At 40.9% G+C, this 15919-nt stretch overlaps 1 protein-coding gene across 2 annotated transcripts in view; it reads right to left on the reverse strand.

Annotated features, from left to right (window-relative positions):
* dcc (DCC netrin 1 receptor) overlaps positions 1-15919 on the reverse strand; it is a 287897-nt gene that overhangs the window by 177611 nt on the left and 94367 nt on the right. For both annotated transcript variants that reach the window (XM_056403378.1, XM_056403377.1), the window contains exons 3-5: positions 15038-15325; positions 8738-8888; positions 8029-8165 (exon numbers count right to left, since the gene is read on the reverse strand). In XM_056403378.1, the coding sequence (XP_056259353.1) occupies positions 8029-8165; positions 8738-8888; positions 15038-15325 (576 nt within the window). The remainder of the gene's footprint in view (positions 1-8028; positions 8166-8737; positions 8889-15037; positions 15326-15919) is intronic.

The raw sequence follows: 15919 nt of genomic DNA on the forward strand, positions 1-15919 counted from the left end.
CTGCTGAATTCAAACCCTCCCTTCAGTGCTCCCTCAGAAGCTCCACCTCCCATCATGGACATGCATTGCCACAGCACTGGCACAGTTATGGAATCCAGAATATTAGCTGAAGCAAAACAAATCCTATAAAACTTCAAACAACATGCACAAGAACACAGCCTCGTAAACACAATGGAGTAACAACTAGCAAGAGACCAGGCATCGATACTCATTAGCATATTAACATTAGGGCGGAGTGTGGTGTTGCATGTCCACTAAATTCCATGTTAATTGGAATGTACAAAGAAAATGTTCGTGGAATCCTGCGTGTGCACATTTTCATACATTTTTGCTGCATATGCAGATTTCCAGCTTTGTGTATATGCCATGTTTCAGTATGAATTCTATGCAAGGCTTTGTACATGAGGTCCCAGCGGCAGACACTCCCCGGCTACTGTAGCTAACATTACACCAACAACATATCTTGGTAAACTAGAAAGTAAGATGCGGGCAGGAATTGAAAGATATTGAACGCACAAATGTGACACCGGTACCTGCTTGCTAACTAACCAGTTGCCGTTAGCTATCACAAACGAGAAAAAACATTACTAACCTATAGGCATAGCTAATGTTACCCACCTGTCAAACAGAAACAGAACAAACTCCTTACCCATCGTCAAGCCTTTCAACTCCAAGAGGTCTCTCCACCATAGTTGGTCCGGACATCACGGCAGTAATGGGCCAGTGTCGGTACACTGCTACATGTTTTCTACTAGTGTACCATTAAAGTTCGTACTGGTCCCGTAAGTCTCTGTTCTGGCCATCTCTGTGTTCCAGTCATTTTGGGTGCAGGCCAAGTCGAGGTCTGAATTTCTTCCCAAGTTTGACTGTGCAGTCTCCACCACTGGAAAGCCTTGCCAATGTTAACATGGCTCTTGACTCTTTTTCAATTTTCATTCTTCTGACCTTCTGCTCCTTCTCTCCATCTTGACAATCCAGTCGTGTTGTGGAGTATCACGTCCTCACCAGTAGAAATGTATTCTTCTTCTTCAACTATTTGTGTCGCTTTTCAAGAGTGCCACTGAGAGCAGCATTAGGAATGTCCTCCAGGAGAGACAGTCTGAAAATGTGTGTCTCCCCCACTTTGATGGAAGGCTTTTCATTCCACCTTCCAGTGTGGCCGTTCAGAACAACTATAAACACTCGGGCATAGACAGATTATGAATAGTTCTGAGAGACCATAAACAGCCCACATTGTCATAACGCTTGCTACAACACTACAATTACACTGTAAAAACACTAAAACAACACTATAACACCCTTATAACAACACTACAACAACGTATACTGCTGTAACACCCTTATAACAACACTATAACATGTTTATAACAGCATTATGACAACACTAAAGCCGCATTAAAACATCTTTGAATAAAATCTTTTAAAGCTGGAACTGGAACAACCTTATAACAACCCTATAACCAAGTATAACCATGTACCAACGGTTTACAGACACTGCAACAACAGCACATGTTGTGAGAGTAAAAGAAGCATGGTGACAGTTCATTTGGTTTAACTTTAAAACTATAATCAGGAGAAACAGCTCTTAAACCACAGACAAATAATGCTCGAAACATTATGCAAACAATTTCACTTCTGTTCAATGAAGGTTTATAGCTGTTGATTGCAACTAAGGTTTGATGTTGTTACGGTTAAATCTCTCCGGCTCCGCAGGCCTGTGACATCAGGAGCCTAAAAACCATCAACCCTGTGATGTGTTAGTTATAGGACAGTCTTTCGCCCACGCTGCGTGATTTTTTTTTCCCCATTACGACCAGCGCTAACATCAGCAGGCTGTGCTGACAGCAGCACAGTGAATATGACTGATAGCTGCAGTGCTGCGTCTGTTTCTCCTGCTTTCATTAAGCTGCTAACAGGAACCAGCTAACGAGCCAGGCTGCACTCATTATTATGGGAAACAACACATACATTTGTTATCCTAATCATCTAATCATGGTCACTGCCCTGTGCAGTCAGAACACACACATCTCCATACATCACCAGCCTGTGGATATTCATCAGCTTCTAACCGTCTCCATTTGGAAAAACAAAGTGTAATGGGGCATATTAGCACAGCATATTTCTTCTTTATTAGTTTAATGCAAATGCAGGACAGAGACGGACAATTCAGCTTGTCTCGGGTACAGCCAACTTTTCCATTGAAATTCATTTTTTAGTTTTTCTGTGGGGCTTTTATGTTTAATACTAATATAAATCACCTACTGGTAATAAATACTGCTGAACTCTTTTAGGGCACTAACAGTGGTATTTATTCCAAACTCCTTAAAAGTACCTAGCATATAAAAATGAGCTTATGAACATGTAATATATATATATAGAATATATATAGTAATTTCAAATAACAGCCCTCTTTACACAATTCCTGTTTTCAGCCAGTCATTATTTCCATTTACTTTTACTTTGCTGTTAAACTACCACCTATTAAAATGTATCCCTTGTTACAGATATGTCACATTTAAAGGCAACTAGAAAAATTAAGGGTCATGCCCTTTGAGATCCTGGAAGGCTTTTAATGTGAAACATCTGCGCAAGAAGTGTCAAGCTCCATTGACAGTATGTTTACAGCGACTAAAAAAATGGAAATGTAGATGTGATTGGAAAAAGTGGAAGAGAAGAGACGGAGAAAGCATGAGCAGCAGAGTGGTGAGTGTGACATGACGTGTAGTAAAACATTTCCTCTACATGTGTGCACCTGTATGTCTATAATCCATGCACAGATGTCCATCAATATGCAGAAAAAGTGGGGAAACGTAGCATGTACGTAAACTGTTCACCTTATCAAATATATTTAATTTGAGAGAGAGAGAGATAACAGGCGGACAGATGGAGGGATGAATAAATAAATCCAGAGTGTTCACAGAGAGCTGCAGGCTTGTCACGATAAGAAAATCTCACTTTAAATCCTTGTCTCTTTCAGCTCTGAAATGTATTATCAAAGATCGTTTAAAGGGAGGAAATGACGGAAAAATAGATTAAAATACAGAGTGTAGAAAATCTGCAGCATCAGCCTCCATGTGTTTATCATAAATATTGAAATTTTTCAGAGGGATCATCCTGAGCACGTCAGCTTCACAGCAGCTTCACAGCAGCTTCACAATTTGGATTTCTTTTAAATTTTTTTTCCTTTCTTTCTTAATTTTTCCCCTTTCTTTCCCTCCATCCATCACTTTTATCATATTTTCTTTCTTTTGTTTAACCACTGGCCAAGTGATGACCACATTTGCATCACCACTAGGAGTTTAGAGAAATAGCTGGGACCAGATGAATGAAACTCTGTATATTCATGACTAAAACTATGTGTATGCACAAAACCAAAAGTATGCATAGTCATTCTTTTCATCAGATTTGTAAATATTAACAGTTACAGAATGACTCACAATAAATAGTAAGGATATTAAACAATGCTGAAGGAAACATTGAGCACAAACAACAAAGCACAATTACTTCTGTTTATGAATTGTAAAATTGTTATTGCAGTGTAAATGACAAACTTGTACTGATAAAAATGACTGTGAGCTCCACGAAGTTAGTTTTATTTTATGTTAAATTATGTGTCGCAGCTTATTTTGTATTTTCTCTTCACTGTAACTTGGATTGCTTTGAAAAACCGTGTGTTCAAATCAAATGTGCACACATGTGAGGTGCACACACTCTCACCGAACTCTGTGTTTTATAAATGCCAGTTCATGTTCATCTGAACTGAAAGGAGAAATACCTGAACTCATGTTTCTTTTACATATTCCAGCGCATTGGTGTCATCTTGATACGTGTCCAATCGACAGGACAGAGTCAAGGCGTCAACTTTCCTTTATAACATTTGCTCTGCAGACTTTTTTTTCCTCAACCCAAATTTAAATTTTATGTCAGCTTTCCTTCCTGAGATTTGTTGTCAAAATGTCAGTTTTAATGTAGAATACACCTGGATCTGTATATTAGTAGTTAAACATTATCCCAGACAGCTGCTCCACCCTTTACTTTATTCTACATTAGAACACAGAGGAAAGAAGTTGAATGTGTCACTTAAAGTTAGCCTGTAATACAAATTCAGTATCACATGTTGCAAAGTGAAATGATGATGTTTCTATTTTTTTTTTAAATATTTTTATATGTACGTGTCTTCTTCAGTCTGCTTACTTGATTTCTTTTAAGCATATTGAGTGGCTATGTGAAAATTGATATAAAGTATCCTTCCTGAAATTCTTCGCGTTTGTCTGTTCTGCTTATTAATGGGGAAACAACTCGTAGCAACACTGCAAGGCTCAACTACTGTAACTCCCAGCACTCTGGAATCAGTCAGTTGTCATTGTCTCTCCTGCAACTGGTCCAGAACGCTGCGGCTTGGCTTCTGATTGGTTCTAGGGGAAAGGAACACACTACTCATATCTTGGCCTCTCTGCAATGGATCCCAATTCGCTATAGGATAGATTTTAAGGTTCTATTGTTTGTTTTTAAAGCACTCAATGGATCTGCTCCCCCTACATCACAGACCTTTTAACGCCCTGCACTACAGCCAGGCCCCTCAGAACATCCAACATGGGCCTCCTCACCATCCCTCGCACTCACCTTAAAGTCAGAGGTGACCGGGCTTTCTCAGTCATGGCCCCCATATTCTTTAGATCTGCCCCATCCATTGAGTCCTTCAAATCCCAGCTTAAAACAGTTTTATACTGATGAGCATTCAAGCCAAGATCAGTTGTCTCCCTCATTTCAGTCTGCTTACTTGTTTTTGTCATGCTGTTTTTATTGTCTGTTGAAGTTTTTGTTTCTCTGTTGTTTGTGTTTTCCAGATGTTTTCCAGCACTTTGGTCAGAGGTTTGCTGTTTTCTAAATGTGCTTTATACATAAATTTGATTTGATACCAGCCGCACTCCCGAGTGAGGTGCAGTGAGCATTTTATAGTCTGTAAAAGCTTTACCTATCTGCCAGGACCTTTTAGGCGGACTGAACGTCATTTGGTAGGCATCTGTTTTTTACATCCTGGACAATGGCTGAGTGCAGCAACCTCAAAAATTTGGCTTAGCTTCACCAAAAAAGACAAGCACACAGCAAAATGCAGCTTCTGCAGTAAAAATATTTCATGCAAGGGAGGAAGCACCACCGATATGACGAAGCATTTACTTCAATATGGCGTGAATTTCGTCTCATGCTCAGGTACATACATATTTTTCCATTATTTAAATAGTTTTGGTTTGTAATATTCATTTTATATTATACTATATTTTTATGACAATTTACTGATTATAGCCTAAATGTGGAAAAAATAAAACCAGGCTGGTAGTGGTTCTTATAAATACTCGTTTTTTGTTTCTCTACACAAAATATTGGAATCGGGTCCGACATTCGATAAGAACTGGATTAGATAAGCAGAATTGGAATCAGAATCGATAAAACTGAAAATATACCCACCCTTAGTCATTATATTTGGTGACACCTATGACTACAAGTCATAGCAGACACCCAGTTCATCACTTGTATAGAATTTCATCACTGGGTCGTAGGTTCAATCACCACTCTGTTACCGAACTATAACAGATAGTGACTTTATTTAAATGAAGATCTTCAGTCAAAGGGGAGGGTTCAAAGAGAATATAGACACTGGAGAAATATAAATAAAGAATATAAATAACACTGGAGAGAGCTTTTCTTTCTTGAAATAGAATCTCAGCCCCCCCCCCCCCGCCCATCTTTTGTACAACCCCTCAGAGAGTTAGGATACTCTACTTTTCAGATACATCCACAGACTTTAAGGTGCTCTAAAAGAACAATAACATGTTTTGGGGGGAACCATGGTAATATTTACAGAATATAAGACTTTATGATCAGATCCCAGATGTGACATTCTGCTTATTGTTAACATCATGTGATGTGTGCAGGCAGTGTGCAACTGTTCAGAGCAGAGTGTAAACAGAATATGTATGTGATGCGAACACAGAGACAGACTCAGAGGGGACGCCGAGACAAAGACATGAAAGGACGCAGACAAGCAGAGAGGCCCAGCTGGAAGGAGACTGAAAACACCCGAAGGTTAATTTGCAGATTTTCTCCTGAGAGTCAAACAAACAACAGCTGCTTCTGTTTGATGTAAACTCTCAGCTCGCAGAGAAAACTGTCTCTGTTTCATTAAAGGTACAATTCATGATCCCACTGTAGAAGGATTCAAAATCCTGTCCAACAAAGCCCAAACGATGTTGTTTCTTTACCTGGTGTGCACATGACAGTTTTACAGTCCTTCCCTTAGCACATGAATACTGTGCATGAAACAGTAAATTGTAAATAGTATATTCATGAACTGAAAAGATCAAACGGATGTTTCCTCTGATAATTTTTCTCAACAATCTCTTTAAATCCACAATTTTGTCTGTGGTTTTCTGAACTCTGAACTTCATGTGCTCACACATGTAGCACACAACAGGAGATAGTCTGTGTCAGACACGTTCTCACCTAGTGGAAAAAGGTTCAGGCGAGGGCCGGTGCCTGGCTGACAGGCAGCCGACAGGACGTTGTGCAAAGTTCCTGAATCTCATCGTCTCTCCAGTGAGGCATTTTCACCTTTGTGTAAATGACCCCTATTCTTCTCCCTCAGATGTTTGTATTCCCCGGGTTTTGTGGCAGTCTCATGATAGAATCCTCATTCACACGCCCACTTTGAAGTCTCTGAACAGCAACCTGCTCTATTCACACATGGGCTCAATCAGACAATCAGCTGATGTGGCCAATTGTTGGCTAAGAAAAGTTTTCTTATATTTTGGCCCATAAAGAAATGAGAATGAGGCCATGTTCAGACAGACTTTAGCCCTAAGTGAAAAAACAAAGCTCCCTCATTTATTTGAATGAGGCCTGTCCTTTAAAACACTGGGGACTCCCAAGAGAAGCGACTTCCTGCTGACTACCCCCAAACACCAACGGTGGAAGAGTAATTTGTAAACAGCTAATTTGTTTATGCTCCTCAAGACTCTGGAATTAAATGTGGAGTCATGTCAGAATAATGTTCTCACTGTCTTACAGCTGTTTGGTTTTTAATGATGGTGTATGCTCTGTGAGCTGCACTTCTTACTCTGGCCACCATGTCAAAGTCCCTTCAAATCCCAGTGCTCTTCCTGGGGGACTTGAGATCCCAAGGTGATCCTGACTCTTTATAGACTGGATCTAACTCTAATGGAGATCTGTTTTAGATCTGGTAGGTACATTTGAGCGTTCCTCGGAGTTAGTAGAGACATGTTAGTATCACACCTGCATAAATCTGTATAAATCAACAGTAGAATAATAACATGATGTACTTATGAACGTATGATGTAAATACTTATCTGAAAATAATCTTTTAATTGTAAAATATATTATTTATTATGTAAATCCAATAAGATTACAGCAAAAATCTATATTTGATGGTGTTTGTATGGCTTCTCACCATCCCTACAATCAGATGCTGTTCAGGTGTCTGGATTCACCTGAATGCATGAGCAGCCTTAATGTGAATCCACCAGCAGCTGAGGAGCAGTCAGACAATGAATACAAACATATTTTATTTATGAAAACCTCCTGAAGCAAACAGACAGCTTTTATATTTCATGACTGCATTTGATTCTGGATGTGATTCTCCGTCCCTGAGAGTGTCTGCAGACAGGAGACTTTCTGTCAGCGCAGGGATGTGCACCATTTTTTATTCAACTTTATTTATGTTTATTGTTCTGAGGCTATTAACAGTTTCCATTCAGGATTGTTTTTAATTTCTTCCCTGGGGAGCTCTGCGAAGTGACATGGCTTCTTTCTTTTATTTTCACACTCAACACTGCGCACTGAAGGTGTGTGTGTATGTGTGTGTGTGTGTGTTGGTGTGTGTCCATGACGGAGTTACAAATGTGTTTCAGGGTTAATGTTGAGGCTACCTAGAGTTTTATGACATTAATCATGTTATTGCTACATCATTAGTTCAAGTCAAAACATAGACAAAAATGGCATGAGAAAACTCACCCAGCACACTCAGCCCTGTGTGTGCAGTGATGTTGTGGTTCTTGTTGGCGGCTGTACAGCTGTAGCTGCCAGAGTCGTCATCAGTGACACTCCTGATGATCAGATTACTGCCCGCCAACAGGGAGTACTTCTTATTCCTACAGTGACAGGAAGAGTGAGGTCGTTTGTATCCTTTCTTTGTGCATGTTTGCTTAACCAGTTGATAACTCACAAAATGCATTTGATAGTGAAAGGATCATTTTTTTTAATTTTATATTTGCTCATTATCATCAGATCCCAGAAAAAGACCAAAAGCAACATGGTGTAAGTCCATCTTCACCTTCCCTACTGACCCTCCCTATGTCACTGGCTCCTACTGAAGATAGAAATCTTTAAAAAACTAAGCACACATAGCTTCCTGGTCACTGTGGTGGTCAAACAGGAGAAAATACTTTTTATTTGTTTTAGAGGCAGATTAATCAACATTTGGTTTGCCAGTGAGTATCTGAGGCAGCAGTGTGTGTGGAAGTGAATCAAAATGAACTACACTGTGTGTACTAATGGTGATGAAGGAAAATGTTTTTGGTATTGATGTAAACAGTGCAGCTCAGAATATCACCAGACTAAAATGTACAGACCATACATGTGTAACTCTAATGTTGGTTACCACAAGGGTGACCATGTCATATAAGCCCATACTGTTTGACTGGAGGTAGTAAATCAGACTCACCAGCTCTGGATCAGTTCTTCTCCCCTCCTCCACTGGATGATTGGAGTTGGGTATCCTGAAGCAGCACATTCCAGCACAGCGTCGGTTCCCAGCAGAGACATCACTCTGGATGGACGCTGGAGGAACTGGAGGTTCCTGCTCACCCCAGGTTCTGAGAGAGAGAGAGAGAGAGAGAGAGAGTGAGAGAGACAGAGGGAGTGAAAACCTGAAACATGGTCCATATTCTAAGATACACTTCATGGTCCAAAGTATATGGACACCTGATAATTCTGGCCTTACGTGTTAGTTGCAGAGGCCTGAATCTACTATCTGCTATAACAGCCTCCACTTTTCAGATTTGCCTTTTATACTTTGTAACCTGGCTGAAGAGATTTGCTCCCATTTAGCCAGAGGAGAATTAGTGAGGTATAACATTGATGTGGGGCAATAAGGCCTAACTCACAGCTGGTGTTCCAGTTCAGGCCAAAGGTGTCGAATAGGGTTGAGATCAGGGCTCTGTTCAGGCCACTCAGGTTCTTCAACACCAAACTGGCACAACCAGTTCTTTACGGATACCTTTTTTTCATGTTGACACATGAAATAGTCTACTTTTAAACTGCTTACACTATTGCCTAGAATATCATTGTGTGCAGTAGCACAGATACAGCTCCATTTCCAAACGTGTCCATGATCATTTTCAGAGATGCAAATGTGTCAGGCTTCAGTCTTTTTCTTTTATTGTCTCCCTAATGAAGTGTGACCCCAACAGGCAGCAATCAAATGCACACATATACCCTTCTCTCTTTATGTTGTGAATGGTGACACATCAAAGGGCAGGGAGTGCAATTAATGAATCAATAAATGAAAACAACTCCAGATGTCTGTCTTGTTTAATTAGCATGTACGCTAGTTAAGCCTGTTGGTCCATTAACACTTCAGATTTTGGTGTATTCCTGTCATAAGCCTGCCTGTTGAGGAGGAGTGGATGTAAGCGCTGTCCTTGGTGCTGAAATGACAGCTGGGTCTGAGGACATAGATGGAGAGCTCAGACACTGACATCCACACAAGAAATCAGGTTACTGTGAGAAATGTGCACAGGAGGCGAGAACAAATGCAGTAACAACCACTTTACCATTACATCTGTATGAAGCAGATCAACCAAGACTTTAACAACATTGAGAGTCTACATCTCCTCTCTCAGGTTTCTCTCTGGAGCTCTACAACAGGTTAGTCAATCAATCCAATCAATGATCCAATAAAAAATGTAGCAGATTTTAGGTAAACACTCAGAAAAACCAAATTCTGCAATGTAGATGGTGAGTACAGGTGGGCGGGGCTTTGGGTGTGGCTGAGAGCGGTGACTGCTTTGCTGTGACATCACAAAGTTCCAGAAGTCCTCCTGGCTGGTTTTAAGGCTCAGTGTCTGAATACAGGCTGTGTGCATTTCTCTGTGGACTGAGCAATCTGATACTTATTAATATAGAACCTAGACCTGATCTATAATCAAACAACACATGGACATCTACCTTTAGACCACATGGACCTTGTGAGATTTTACAGTTTCATACGTAGAGTTGGGTTAGTGAAGGTGTGAAAAACGAGACAGATATAAGAAATACAGTCTAGTCTTTCAGAGCTGTGTATAATATGTTTGGTACTGCTTGACATATCTATACAGTTTAACCATCATGTGTTTTCATAAATACAAAGCAGCGCAGAGTACAGTTCAGGCTGATGGGAATGTCATTCATTTGCAGGTATTGGTCAGAAACCAAAGTGCTGACTGAAGTTTAAACCTGATGATGGTCAGAGGCTCACGAAAGGTATCAGGGCTCATCTTCTGGGGAGCATGAATGTCTGTGATAAATTTGATGAAATACATTTGATAGTTGTTGAGATATTCTTATCTGTGCCTCTGTAGTGGACTGACCCACTGACTGACGTGTATTTTTTGGTCATAAGATTTTCCTTTGAGAAACAGGTCTTAAACTAGAATCCCTTCCTTGTGGTTGTGCCTCCTCCACTCAGACTAGTTTCAGGTTACATCTTTGTTTATCCACAGTCATATACAAAATGAACCATTGGTGTGAAATTTCATAATAATTGTTGTGTGAAGTCTTGATTAATGGCTAAAAAGTGTTTTGTGAGGTCGCTATGACCTTGACCTTTGACCCCCAAAATCGAATCAGTTCATCCTTAAGTCCAGTTGAATGTTTGTGCCAAAGTTCCTTCAAGGTGTTACTGAAATATTGTGTCCATAAGAATGAGACAGAGAGACAACCTGAAAACAATACGGCTCTGGTTCTGACTGTCGCCTGCGCAGAGGAATAAAAACAAAAAATGAATGTGTAAAAAATGAATGAACAAAATTTTTAAAAATCAAAAACCTCACCCCGTGCTTTTTATTGCTCTGTAATAATGCCATAAGCTGACAAAGGTCGAGGCTTTCATCTTTTCAGACACCTATTTTCTATCAGATCTCATCTAACAAAAAGTGAGGCCTGTGGACGCACACACTCTCACACACACACACACACACACACACACACACACACACACACACACACACCTGCAGTGGGTCAAATTGTGCTCCCCCTCAGGTTGGCCTGAGGGCTGGAAAGTTCAAAAGGAGGGATGAGACAATTTCCTTCAAGAGATAGGAAGTTACATCAACACATCCCATGGCACTGACACATACACACACTCACACACACACACACACACACACACACACACACACACACACACACACACACACACACACACACACACACACACACACTCTAAATATGATGTGAAGCTTTAAAACTTGGATTCAGGAACCAAATACACAAGAAACAGAAACCGAAAAGATAATCAGCAGCAGCAGCAGCAGAAACCTGAGTGGTGAAGAACAAGGAGACAAAAGAAGAAGAAGCTGAGGAAATGTCCACACAGCACAATCTGTTTCTCTTTTTTTATTGGTTAGAGAGATGTGGGGGGGGGGGGTTATCACTGAACGACAATGAGCCATCTTTAATGTTTTCATGGACACACCACTTAATGTGTCTGTCAGCAGATCAGATGACACACAGACATTGCTTGCATCACAATGATGTCCACAATATCTATTTTTTTTTTTTTCAATCCTGTTTCCTAGAAATGATATTTTGTAAGAAACGTAATCGCTGGCCAGATTATGTTTAGAGGCAACACTTTTTTTAAATAAATGAAACTGCACATTTATAACAGCAGCAGAGTTGCCAGGAGGTGGTGGGGGTGAATGGCGGGGGCACAAAGCACATGGCTGTCTCTTTGGTTAAAGTTAATGAAAGATGGTGGGTTTGGTTCAATCTTAATGACTCTGATGTTTGATATGCACTGCTCCTTTCCCGATCCCTGAAACCTTGTCAGTACAGAGAGAGAGAGTTTGCATTAGCACAACCACTAACACTGTGTCAGCTACTGCCACTGCCATACAAGACATACATAACATAACAACAAAATATTTTTTAACCTCTTTCCATGAAATGACAATGGGATTTATTTCGTTACACCTGGGTAATTGGGACACATAATGTAATCATTGCACCTGGTCAAAAGTGATTACTGATGCATTTAAATAGGAAAAAACAGAGGATTGTGTCTGAAAACAAAATTATCCCAACTTTATGGGCAACAGTGTATTTTCTAACACTTAGTGGAGAGTGTCATGTCCATCCAAACTTTCAAGAGCTCCACTACTCTTCACTAAACCTGTGTAGAGTCTCTGAACACACCTATTTCTATCTGAACACTGATGGTTATCTAAGTTGTAAAGAAATACGAGTACACTGGAGCTTTACATCTAATCTCTTTTTAGTGGTTAATCTGATTGGTTTATCCAGACTGGAACAGAGCAGAAAGTAGGTCACACAGACACGGGCTATCTGGAGGTGGCACATGGGAATCAGATGGTTCCATATGACAGTCTCTAACCTCCGACCTCTGAGTCCCAGTGAAAGCTCCATCTGATAAAATCTTTATAAAGTCAGAGTTAATAAAATCTTTATGGAGTCAGAATCATAAAAGCTTAATCCATCTGATCCATTAAAAGTTCACAGAGATCAAACTAAAAAATAAAAAGTATTAAACTGGAAACCTCATCATGTTTGGAAAATATCCTGGCCCTTTAATTCTGTTTTTTCCTTTTTTTCATGGAGTCATACATGTATTATTTGTTACATATTATTATTTTCATCATTATTTTTTAAGATAAACACAAGAAACTCGTGCTACAGAAAATGGACCAGACTCAGTGAATAGCTCCCTAAGCTTAACATGTCCTATGATAACTATTAATTTAGCTATACAGACTAATGAGCAGTGATAACTAACATGTCTTTGGGGTCATCAGGTGGGAACCTCCTTTCACCAGTGTTTCGTCTAGTTGGTCCCACGACACCTCCAGGAGGCTAGACAGTGATCACTGGCGTCCCAGAGTCACTCCCCTAATGCCAGCCATCACTGCTCCTCACACCACCATTTTCTTTATCTTGCCTATGCTACCACAAACAACACCATCATCAACTCTGACAAAACACACTAGCAGATTCAGCAAACAAACTCCCCTAAACAGTTGGAGAAAGTGGCGGCCATTTTGAAGGAGGGAGGTAGAGTCAAGGAGAGATGCCTTTTTGAGCTAAACTCTCCCCCGCCGGATTAGGCTGTGCTCTTGCCCCCCCCCCCCCACTCTCCAAGACAATGAGGGAGGTAGAGTCAGGAAGAGGTGCCTTTTTGGGCTAGCTCTCCCCCGCCGGATTAGGCTGTGCTCAACCCCCCCCCCCCCCCTACTGTCCAACACCACACCATGCAACTCACCTAAAACAAACAAACTCACCTAAACAGTCAAAGACACACTACAAACCAATTCAATACAAGCAAACAATACAGGCCAACTCACCTGGACTAACCGCATGGTCTCAAAGAGGCTCACACAGGCCACACCCCCACTTAAAAACACTTCTTCTTCCTGGATTTCTTCCTTGCTTCTCCTAAGAGTCTGTCTATCCTAAGTGCTCCCCCTGCTGGGCCCCCAGCTACCATTACTCCTTCTCATCCAAATCCACTGACTGGATCTTGCTGCCTCATCTGACATGTCCTTTACAATTTTCCTCACACTCTGTCCACTTGCTCCTAACTCCCTTACCAAAGAGACAACAGACCTTGCTACAAATCCTCTACATCCTACTTCCACTGGACAAATCCTAACTTTCCATCCTCGCTGCTCTGCTTCTGCCCCTAACTCTGCGTACCTGAGCTTTTTCCTTTCATATGCTTCCTCAACTAAGGCCTCCCACGGAACAGTCAGCTCTATGAAATATACTTTCATTCTACTCCTAGACCACAAGACTATATCAGGCCTTAGCTTTGTATTATTATAAATGTGCTGGTTCATTATGTGTACTAGACAGTATTGGTGAGTTTTGAGATTGAACAATAACTGAGATTTGAGCTTTTTTCCTAAATTTTGCTTTTGGGCTGCTTGGTCAGATTTGGATTAACTGCTGCGGGTTAAAGCATTGTCAGTGTGTGTGTGTGTGTGCATGTTGTGGGGGGTTGAAATATAAAGTACATGATTATCCTGCTGAAGGTCAACTCCTGGGCTCCGGGGACACCCCGCTGAGCAAGCAAGCACAGAAACACTTGGTGAGCCTGAATCAAAGTGGTGTTTAGCCAGAAGAGAGCGAGCTAACCTGAGCTGTAATCTGAGTGATTAAGTGGCTGCTGTATGGACTCATGTAATTGGATGGTGTGGAGCGTATGGAACATCAGCTGCTGACAGACTCCCTGCAGACTGAGGAGAAGGTGCTTCCTCTCGGCCCACAGGCATATTATTAAATCACATTTTACACTCTATATATCATTACATCTCATTTTATTTTAAAATCAGATGTGCAGTGTCTGTGAGGAAATGAACAGAAATTACTACCTGACAAAATGATGACTGCAGGAAAAACATAACTCACTATTAAGTAAACTGCTGGTGCAGTACTTCACTGCAACATGACTGGAAATAAAATCAGTCAATGTTTAAAGGAGGATCAAACAAATAATATTTAATTATGTTTCATATTCCACACTAGAAATTCCAAGTTCATCAGGCAGAAAAATCAACCATCATGAAAATCTCAGTTTTATGTCATAGATGAATGAAACTATTTGAGGCTCAGTAGCTCTGGTAGACTTATTGCTAAATAAATAAATTGATTGAAAACATGGATTTCTAATGAACTTGTGTGGTGCCCAATAGATCAATCAACCGAGAAGCCATGTGTTTACATCACTTTTCATCTCTTTCACCTGGGAGCACTCGGAGCTCGGCGTCCGTCCCCGTCCTGGTGCTGCCGGGGTTGTCGGCCAGACAGCGGTATGTGGCTGAGTCCGGAGGCTGGACACGGCTGACCTGTAGCGAGCCGGATGGCAGCACCACCAGGCGGGAGTCAGGGTCAAAGATCATCGGCAGGTCCTCTCGGTTCTTCTGCCAGCGGATGATGGGCGTCGGGTCGCCAGACACCTCACAGCGCAGCAAGGCTGTGTCGCCCAGGTATGAGGAGACAGACTCTGTAGGGACGACCACCTTCAGCGGACCTGGAGGGAGACAAGAGGGCGACGGGTTAATGATGATATATATACATACATACAATGTGCAAAAAAAGGCACTAAACAGTGCTGAACTGAGGTGACCTAATAGTAGTGTGGCTGTAGTGAAGTGAAGTGTGGTGTTTGCTTATATAGACACTTTGTTGAAACACAAGTGACACAAGTGTTGAAATGAACTCGGTTGAAATGAACTGTGTTATTACCTCACTCAACACTTGACCAACAGGAAATATAAACAGAGTTACACTACAATGAAAACCCTACATACTGTAGTAGTACTACTGCTAATGTCACTGCTGCTACTGCTTTATTTGCTAATACTATTATCAGAATCATCAAATACAGTAAATACCACCATTACAGTTATGATTACTACAAGTGCTACTGTTACAAACATTGCTAAAGCAGCAACTTGTACATCTACATCACCTAAAACTAAAACTGCTGTTAGTATTACAAAAGAGACAGTAGCAGCAGGGGAGACGCAGAAGAGGAGGTAAGCTGACAGTGAAGGTTTTTCAGGTCGACAAGAAGAAGAGAATAATAAAGACAAAAATGGAATAGGAAGAGAAGTGAGACTCA

This window comes from Seriola aureovittata, chromosome 18 (genome assembly GCF_021018895.1).
Source record: "Seriola aureovittata isolate HTS-2021-v1 ecotype China chromosome 18, ASM2101889v1, whole genome shotgun sequence".
Taxonomy (NCBI): domain Eukaryota; kingdom Metazoa; phylum Chordata; class Actinopteri; order Carangiformes; family Carangidae; genus Seriola; species Seriola aureovittata.